The 9,588-nt window shown below is 41.0% G+C and overlaps 1 protein-coding gene across 1 annotated transcript; it reads left to right on the plus strand.

The window, feature by feature from the left end:
• The first annotated feature begins 1,150 nt into the window (after positions 1–1,150).
• Positions 1,151–9,030, plus strand: LOC119269195 (exonuclease 1-like). Its single transcript, XM_037550981.1, has 14 exons — positions 1,151–1,443; positions 2,160–2,279; positions 2,546–2,669; positions 2,789–2,926; positions 3,724–3,933; positions 4,306–4,478; positions 4,727–4,799; positions 5,453–5,579; positions 5,905–6,248; positions 6,355–6,409; positions 6,548–6,828; positions 6,926–6,974; positions 7,464–7,671; positions 7,781–9,030. The coding sequence occupies exons 1-14, from the start codon at positions 1,283–1,285 to the stop codon at positions 8,343–8,345; spliced, it is 2,628 nt and encodes an 875-aa protein (XP_037406878.1). The 5' UTR covers positions 1,151–1,282; the 3' UTR covers positions 8,346–9,030.
• Positions 9,031–9,588: the final 558 nt, after the last annotated feature.

Below are 9,588 nucleotides of genomic sequence, written 5' to 3' on the forward strand. Positions count from 1 at the left end.
ACAAGTTGGGATTCAAGTATGTTGGACCTTCTTGGATCACAACTTGTGCGGGTGAGGTGGCCTATGGCTTGGCATTACCGACATCAAGAAAAATTCACCCCGTGGTACACGCTTCTTTGCTCAAACATGTAGATCCACCGCCCCCTGATTCAGATACCTCGAGTTATTTGCTCCTCCTTAGTGACAAGACGTCCAAGCCAGCTCAAGTGCTCCATTCCTGCCTGGTTCAAGTAGGAGGCAACACACCCACGCCGTTGAAGATCGCCTGGAGTGGATTACCTCTGTTAATGGCTACCTGGGAATGGTATAGTGCTATGTTTGCAATGACGAGAGCGTGATGGTGAACAGTCGAGGGCAAGCTCTTCTTTTAAGAGGAGGGGTATGCAACGACCTAGGCCTGTCCCATGGGTTAGTTCTGGTTATCTCAGTCGAGCCCATGTGACTTGTAACATTCAGCTACTTAAGCATGTGTAGTGTGTGTGTGGGGCATGAAATGGCTATAAACATTATTCCCGCCTTCTTCTTCTTCTCCGCGCTAATTCTATGAGTTCGAGTCTCCACATTCCGGCGTGATGTAGGGAGGTGCTACTATCTCGTAGCAAGCACATATGAATCATAAGAGACCTAGGATCATTTTTTTTTCAATTTTTGGGACGACTTTATTCCTAGTGTAGGGATAAGAAAATTAGGGGTGACACTATTAGCTTCTCGATCACACTGAAAGATTATCACTATGCTAAATGGTCAGATCAGAATTTTGTTATATGGAAAAATAATTTCTAAAACCTCCTTTCTTTTTACAAATGATAATAATCAAATAAAAATACTCCCTCCTTCCATCTATATAGGGCCTAATGCGTTTTTGAGGCTAACTTTGACCAAATATTAAAGCAATAATATATGACATGCAGCTTACACAAACAAACTGTTAAATTAGTGTGCGAAAGGAGCTTTCAAGATATAATGTTTACATTATGCATGTCATATACTATTAATCTTGTCAATAGTCAAAGACGGTCTTAAAAAACGCATTAGGGCCTATATGTGGACGGAAGGAGGGAGTAGAAAAGAACAAACCGCGTGGATGAATTACGAATCTATCACAACACAGAAAAGGAAAGAAAAGGCGAGTGCGGTAGGCGCTTCATTTCCGTTCCCTCCTTCCGCCCGTCCGCTTCCCGCTCTCCCCTCTCCTTTTCCAAGAAAGCCCACCCCATTTACAAGAGCGGAAGAGAGCGAGGGAGGGACAGACAGCGGAGCGGCGGCGGCGGCGGCGGCGGCGATGGGGATCCAGGGTTTGCTGCCGCAGCTCAAGTCGATAATGGCGCCCATCAGGGTGGAGGACCTGAGGGGGCAAACGGTCGCCGTCGACACCTACTCCTGGCTCCACAAGGGCGCTCTCTCCTGCGGCGACCGCCTCTGCAAGGGCATCCCCACCACCAGGTTCCCCTCCCCCTCCCCCCCGCCCCTTTCTTGGACCGACGAAAGACTAGTTTTGTCCCCGATAGGGTCTCCTGATCCGTTCCCCACATTGCCGAATCCTAATCGACGGATCGAGGAAGTTTATTCCTTTGCAATGCATTTCGCCCCCAATCAATCCCTCGACGGATTGGCAGCCTCTCGAATAGTTACCGCACCGCACAATTCTTTAGGCCAGCCATGGTTTCTTGATTGTGTCGGTGCCCCGACCGGTGAATGTGAATCCCATTCCAGATGAAGGATAAACGCGGCCCCTTGTTTGTGTTGTTTCTCACAGGATTGCGGAAAGAAGACGCGCTTCATTTGTTCTGTTGTACCCTAAAACTGAATTTCCCCATCTGTCCCAGTGCCAGGAATTCTTGTATCTATAGGTTGGATATATATATATATATATATACGGGAAACATATCTGGGAAAGATCTGGTTCTGTTTTAGTTACAAAATCCACCATTTCAATCCGTAGAAATTTTGTTGGTGAGGTCTACGTATGGAAAGTTCTATAAGTACTAACTTTGCATCATTGCCTTCTTACACCGTAGTTTCCTGACGCAGTTGAAATTCATTTGTCACCGAATCATAGTGCAGAGGACCATAGAGTTATGTACAACTGCAATTCACAATCACATCCTGAGTGCAGCACCATAAACTCACCTGTGTTTGCACCCTTGAATTTGAACCAGGCATATCGAGTACTGCATGCATAGGGTTAACTTGTTGCGGCACCATGGCGTGAAGCCAATTCTTGTATTTGATGGAGGCTTTCTGCCAATGAAGAGCGAACAAGAGGTCAAACGTGCAAGGTATGCTCTTCTTTTGAGGGTAATAGTCTAGTGTGTTTCAGCTGTCAAGCGACATTTGCATTACCTTTCAACAATGTTATGCATTTAGAAGTTTCTTTGCATATGAGCTACTGTTGTGGTCATCTGGGGCTCTCTACCTATGTAGTGCAGTTGTAATATTATTACCTAATGTTGAATCGGTCAAGGGGCTCTGCAGTTTTTGTTGTCTCTATGCAGTCATCATTCTACAGTATTATTTACTGGATGCTAATCATGCAATCATTCAGGTCACGAAAGGAAAATCTTGAGCGTGCCAGGGAACATGAAGCAGCTGGGAATTCCCGTGCTGCTTTCGACTGCTACCAGAAAGCTGTTGATATTACACCTAAAATTGCTTTAGAACTGATCCAGGTACAGATGTAAATTCCATGTTATATTACCAACTTGTTACCACCTATTTAAAGTAGTTTCTAACAGAGTGAAAATGTTTGGTTTGATTTCTGTAAATTGTCTTTAAACATGCAATGCAGGTACTGAAGCAAGAAAAGGTTGATTATATTGTTGCGCCTTACGAAGCAGATGCACAAATGACGTTCTTATCTGTCAACAAACTTGTTGACGCTGTAATTACCGAGGATTCAGATTTGATACCATTTGGCTGTTCTAGAGTAAGCACACTATTACAACCCCCTCCTCAGCCCTCAACATATACCATAGCCTTTCTAATTACTAGCACAATGCCCGTGCGTTGCTATGAAACTATAAAATATGAGGATTTAGGCCACTGGCTTAGAAAATCGTTAATATTGTTCTGCAGCCTTTGTGCACAGTTCATGATTAAAAAGAGCAAAAATACATGAAAGATCATGCGGCTGGCATTGGAGAATCTTAAGAGTTCATAGTAGGTCATTTGGAAGACGCAACATTTCGGATGTTTAAACATATGAGAATAGGCAGTAGTAAGTTGACTGCACAAGGTCGTGAATCGGGTAGGAGGACAAAATCTATCGTCGCTTTGGAATTACAATTTGTTCACTCTCTTTTTCTGTGGTATAGAACTGGAGGAACTTGGTTGGTAAGAGAAACTGAAAACATAAGCATATATTTGAGTTGGAGCTGCATGTCAGGTTTTTGTTATTTGTGTCTTCTATCAGTGTTGGTCTCATATGAAAGTAGTAGTGTACTTGTTTATTTATGTCAGGTCCCACATGTGAGTAAAAGTACATTTGTATATATATGTCTCTTAGAAGGTTGCTCATCCCACATATTGGTAGAGGTGCATTTGTTTATTAGTGAAGATTGTTGGTTCCACATGTGAACTCACCACTAGCTCCAACTTATATAAGCAGGAAAGATTATCTTGGTATCATGGTTTGGCAGTTGAATAACTGCCGTTCTCTGAGCTTGTCCTCTGAGAACATTACTTGTATTCTCTCATTTTTATGTATCTTATTGTAATGTGCAGATTATTTTCAAGATGGACAAATTTGGGCAAGGTGTTGAATTCCAGATAACACGATTGGAACGAAACAGGGAGCTGGACTTAAATGGATTCACGAAACAGATGTTACTAGAGATGTGTATTTTAAGTGGCTGTGACTATCTTCCATCCTTGCCGGGAATGGGTGTCAAACGTGCTCATGCACTCATCCAAAAACTTAAGAGTCATGAGAAGGTAAATCCTGTCTTCTCTCTGTCTATTCAATATACTACCTTCAATACACATAAAAATAGTAAAAAACCCACAGAAAAAACAGAAAACATGTGTAGAACAGTTGTCCCTACAAGATAAGACAGACCTAATAAGGACAAATGTGCATAATGCGCAAGCAGAATAAATAGTTCAAGAGATGGCTCCTACAGGCAAAACAAAAGGTTTACTGATCCATCTTTTATGAAGCTATTATCTTATTATCTTATAGTTAGTTATTCAACGTACAACCAAATGTTACAAATGAGATTTCTTTTTAAACTAGTCATGCAACCCAGTGATCAATAAATGACGAGTTCTTAGTGTGATGGAAGTTAATGGAATGCATGCTTTCAGGTAATCAAGCACCTGAGGTACAGTGCTGTTTCTGTTCCACCTCAATATGAAGAGAATTTCAAGAAGGCAATATGGGCATTTCAGTTTCAAAGGGTCTATGATCCTGCGACAGAAGATATTGTTCATTTGTCTGGCATTCCTCATGACCTCAGCGAAGACGACTTTCTGGGACCATATCCTTTGTGAACTTATATTTTTATAGTTAGGTATTATATAAATATGATAAGCTGATGTTCATACACTTCATACATTGATCTTTTCCATCATTTGTCCATTCCTTCTAATGACCATTGAATACAGGCGAATTTGAAAATAAGCTAAGGATTTCATGACACCATGTTACTCAGTAATCCCAAATCATTTTACCTCCTGAAGGAACTCTACTTTCATGCACTAGAGCATTTCCTTAATTAGTTTATACATGGTTACCACAGGCTGTTGTTAAAGGTATTGCTCTAGGGGAAATTGATCCACTTACAAAGGAACCATTTGAGGTACTCTCTGTTTCCTACTGAGCTGTTCTTGTTAGGTTTTTGTCTTCCACAAGATTTTTTGTGTCAATCTACAGTTTTGGGAAAGTTATACTTGTTTTCTCTCATATGCTTTACTAATTTGCCGTTTTAGTTTGCTGGTGCTTTGTTCCTCCTAATGTAATTCACCCCTCTCTTCTGAGGAGCCTTGTGCATGTAAAAGCATGTGCATGCACAAACGAAGCATGATGCAATTTCATGAATAACACCATATGAGGGCTTTTTAGAAATGTTTTCTGAATTTTAATAACGTTCTCTTTATTGATTAAGTAAAGGAAGTCTTGAGAATAACATTACACTAGCCCAGCATGGAAGATATGAAAAGGGGAAATAACAAAAATATTTAGTTATAAAATAGACAAGGTTCCTCACTAAAACAAAAGAATGGAAGTAAATATAAGTTGTCATGTTTTCATGTATTTTTGACGCCTCTAACTAAATGTACTACCATCATCTTACAGAAGTTGAAATAAGTAACTTTTGTCGCTTGTTTATCAAATATTATACCAGCATGTACTTAGTTATAGTGCAGGATGTGCAAATTACCAACATGTAGTTGTGTCTTCGTTCTTGATTATCTTATTGAGATTTCTGCCTTACGTATACATATCTTGCAGGCCAGCATTCCTTGCAGTGCACCTGCTGCTGATAAAGGTTATCCGGTCAAGGAGTCTATTATTCCTTCAAATGGAAAGAAGAGGCTAGAATTGCCTGTGCAGAAAAACATATTGACAAATTACTTCTGTATCCTCTCAATGCATCTTAATTTTATTCAAGAAAACTTTGGATGAATTAAGTTTACTAAAGTGAGCTCCTAGATGCGTGTATATAATTCACATTTATGAATTGCCTTGGACAAGAATCTTGTTAATTTTTGGTTTTTGAAACCTGAATACCTGATTATCATTTGAACAGTTTTCTTACCCCACCACTCCAAATATTTTGGCAGGTAAAGGCGATGTACGAAATGTAGTATGTTATTGTCCATATTGTCTTGTTGATTGAGATAATTTGCATCCTTTATTCACACTGTTTAACTACCCATTGCACTATCCTTAACCTTTAGAAGGCTTAGCATCGCTTGAGGCAAAACGGAAGTTCAGGGCACCTAAGGTTACACCCAAGCAAAAAATGTTGAATGAATCTTCTTTGCCGAGCCGTCAGACTGAAGACTCTGGCACCCCTGATTCAATTGAAGACACTAGCTTGCCAATGAATAATATTCAATTCTCTCAGTATAGTTCTGAGCATTTTAGCTCTGAACCTCCTCGAGATGATTCAATTGATGCTTCTCAACGTAGTACTGGTCGTGCCTTCCCCTGGGACGATTCAGATAGTGTTTCACCCCACTGTATTTCTCGTGATATTGGCAGTGGTCCTCTTTCTAGGGATCAACACATTGAAGATGCAGAGGTATTTCTTATTAGTGTACTGCGTAAACATTTGCAATGCTCTCTTAGTCCTACCTTCTTACTGCGGACATATTTCTCTTGTCCTTGTGTCTTGCTTATCTTTTCAGGTTGAGGTCAGTTATTGCAACACAAGTGCAATGCCAATAAGTCCTTGCTTAGAGAGTAAGATCTCTAATTTTTGTAGTTGATGTGTGACTTAATCCATAAGTCATGTGATAGTTTCTTTATTCATGGAGAGTCAACATTAACCATCTTGGGACTGATTTCAGTATTTCATATGTGCCTGTTTTATGTTTCTAGGGACTTCGCCTGGGATAGCAGATCCATCATTAATTTCTCATAACACGGAACCATCGAGATCAGTGCCACATTATGCTGAAAGTTATGTGGCTCCTACTGTAAGGAGTTCATACTTCAAGAAAGATAAGAGGGTTTTCACAAATCAAGTAGAAGACCAGTTAGATGATGACGATGATGATAACGCTGAGACTGGCACTTCCACTCTTTCTGGAATTCAACCGGGGAACCCTGGAGGTGTTGTGAAGAGAAGAAAACTTTGGGATCCCCAAAATTTTGAAGACGTAAATGATTGTTTTAATTTCTACTTATCATTACATGGCAGCTAGCCTAGTAGTTCTACTGTGGTACTAGCTGGTATCTGATATGCTGTTTGTGCAGGAAACATTGCCACCAACTAGTTCACATGACAGTCCAACAGTTGATGAAGGTAATAGTTCTACCTTGTTCTTATTTTGCCTTTGTTTCTTCTTTTTGATAATTTGAACCTGTTCCTTGTTCCATTGCTATGTTGGATATGAAGATAATATGACTAAAAAGGATTGCAAGTAACATCAGCCTCTGTTTGTCCTTTGCTTGTTACATGCATGCAGTTTGGTGGATATCTCACTTGGCAGCTTGATTATCATTCCCTGGAATGTTTTTTGTGTGACATATTAAACTTTCCTCATTTGTTAATTGTTATTCTTGGTCACAAGGAATGTTAAGCATTTCAGTCATTAATCAAGCTTGGTTTTTTAAACCAATTCAACCAAGGTTACCGCTTTAAAGTAAATTCAGTTTAGATGCTTCTCAATCTTCATTTTCCATGCAATTCTTCCTGTATTATAGATCGTTTATGTACCATTTAACACTTTTTTTATTACAATCTGTCTTGATCTTTAGAGAGCAATCTGTGTAATGTCTGAAATTATTGCAGGCTGTGGTACTGATTCCCTTGATGACATCGACACAAATTCTGAAGGAAGATTCGGATGCAATATTTCCCATGTGAATAATTACAGTGGCATCGCGGAGAAATCGATGGATAAGTTTGCTGCACTGATATCATCTTTCAGATACGCAGGCTCCCGTGCCAGTGGCCTTCGTGCTCCTTTAAAGGATGTGAAGAATACCCTTTCTGTGAGGTATGCAGCTTCATAACTTGTGCATATACACAATTTACTTATCAGTACATGGAATAGACCTGGTTTCATCCATGAGTGAATATATAACGGCACAGTTATTCTGTCACAGATCTATTCTCAGACCCCCGGAACAGAACCTCTGGTGTACGGCTAAGAAGACCGCGAGAGGTCGTGGTTCACGAAGCAGATCCAGAAGTGATGCCTCGAATAGCGCCGACGGTCCTCCTGATCTGAGCGCGTTTGCACGCAGCCCTGTTTTTCTTCCTGATCTGGGGAAGGTCACCCATAAAGATGCACCGGCAAGATCTACTACTGGTGGTTGTCTTGATCAGAGCAGGAACACTCGTAAAGCAGTGGGCACTGTTGTCAGTCCTGATCTGAGCACATTTGCATACACACCCACGACTACTGCTAGTCGTCCTGAACGGAGCAAAGTCTCTACAGCTATAAGGACTGCAGACAGTCCTGATCCGAGCACATTTGCATACCGACCCACGACTACTGCTAGTCCCTCTGAGTGGAGCAAATTGTCTCCTACAGTTATAAGAACCGCTGACAGTCCTCCTGATCTGAGCACATTTGCATATAAACCCATGAAACCTTTGAATGGCAGCAGGTTTGCAGGGACAGCATTAGTGGCTTCTGGACGAAATTCTCGAGGCCGATTCACATAGAACTGCCGATGAGTCTGTTACCTTTTATGATATGGGCGTGTTTGCTATTTTGCACGAAAAGGCCAGCCTTCATGCTTTGACCTGAGCAAACTTAGATCTAGCAGCAAATGCTGTCAAATGGTGTCCTTGGCCACCCATGGACCTGCAGTCCCGATGAACCCCTGATCTAAGATCACCCCTTTTTGCGCCAACAGAATGGAAGCATGAAAGAAGATGGCAGTCGGTACCTGTAGAGGCTTGGTACTTGACTTCATTTTTATCCCATGCAAATGCAAGCTGAAGCATGTATGGTCTGGAGGGGGAGGTAGCTGGCAGCAGGGGCTAATAGCTTCAGTTTCAGAGACCACCGTGTGTGGTGTGCAAACCTAGCACATGCCCATTTCTGTTCTTTCCTGGATACTGTTGTCTTTTGAGCATTAGTATAGGTGTTACCTTCTGTCAATTCCCAATCAAGATGAATCAAGGAATTGTACAATATGTTGTATTGTGGTTTGTGGATTCCGTGTAATTTGTTGTTGGGTATAGTAATGATCTTGAATGTACTATTTGTGTATTGAACGGACTGGGTTTTTTGCTCTCCGGACCGGGCGAAACCTTTATCGATACCGTTTGTTAAACCCTCAAGATGCTTCTTTGTACTTGATCAGAAGTAGGGAGAAAAATGAATACATGTCTGGGTGCACCATCCTTTTTAATTGCAATTGCATTGTATTGTCTGGGTACACAGTACTTTGATTTACTTGTGCGTATATAACTCTCCTATGCTTTATTTTACTCGTGTGTACACTTGAAATTATTTTACATGTGCGTACAGTTGAAGAAAATTAATACATGTCTATGAAAAATGAAGAGATGTCTGGGTATGCCATCCTTATTAATTGCATGCTTCAGTTTTAAAGACCACCGCGTGGTGTGTGCAAACCTAGCACATGCTAATTTTCCGTAATCAGCATAATAGTTTCTTTAGAATTCGTGTCGTGGGATCATCTGTTTTCCACCTAGACTTGTCACCGAATGTTTTTTAAATATGTATTAGCATTAGGAGGAGTCTTCAAGTAAAACTTCCTCCTCAGAGCCACCGACACTTCTCCATAGGCACATTGATCATCCTTGATCATTTTGGTGTTCTTTGGTGAGGGGAGAACCTCTAGGGTAGCCCGATCTTCACGAATGAGAGGAGGGAACAACGAAGAACACGAAGATCAACAAGGAGGATAACCAGGGGAGCCTATTTGACGTAGCA

Source organism: Triticum dicoccoides, chromosome 3A (genome assembly GCF_002162155.2).
Source record: "Triticum dicoccoides isolate Atlit2015 ecotype Zavitan chromosome 3A, WEW_v2.0, whole genome shotgun sequence".
Classification (NCBI taxonomy): Eukaryota; Viridiplantae; Streptophyta; class Magnoliopsida; order Poales; family Poaceae; genus Triticum; species Triticum dicoccoides.

Excerpts from the sequence above, each read along its gene's own strand:
- LOC119269195 (XM_037550981.1), top strand. The coding sequence starts at position 1,283 with ATGGGGATCCAGGGTTTGCTGCCGCAGCTCAAGTCGATAATGGCGCCC. Across the intron at positions 2,280-2,545 it reads CAAGAGGTCAAACGTGCAAG|GTCACGAAAGGAAAATCTTG; the intron begins GTATGCTCTTCT and ends GCAATCATTCAG. Across the intron at positions 6,975-7,463 it reads CAGTCCAACAGTTGATGAAG|GCTGTGGTACTGATTCCCTT; the intron begins GTAATAGTTCTA and ends AAATTATTGCAG.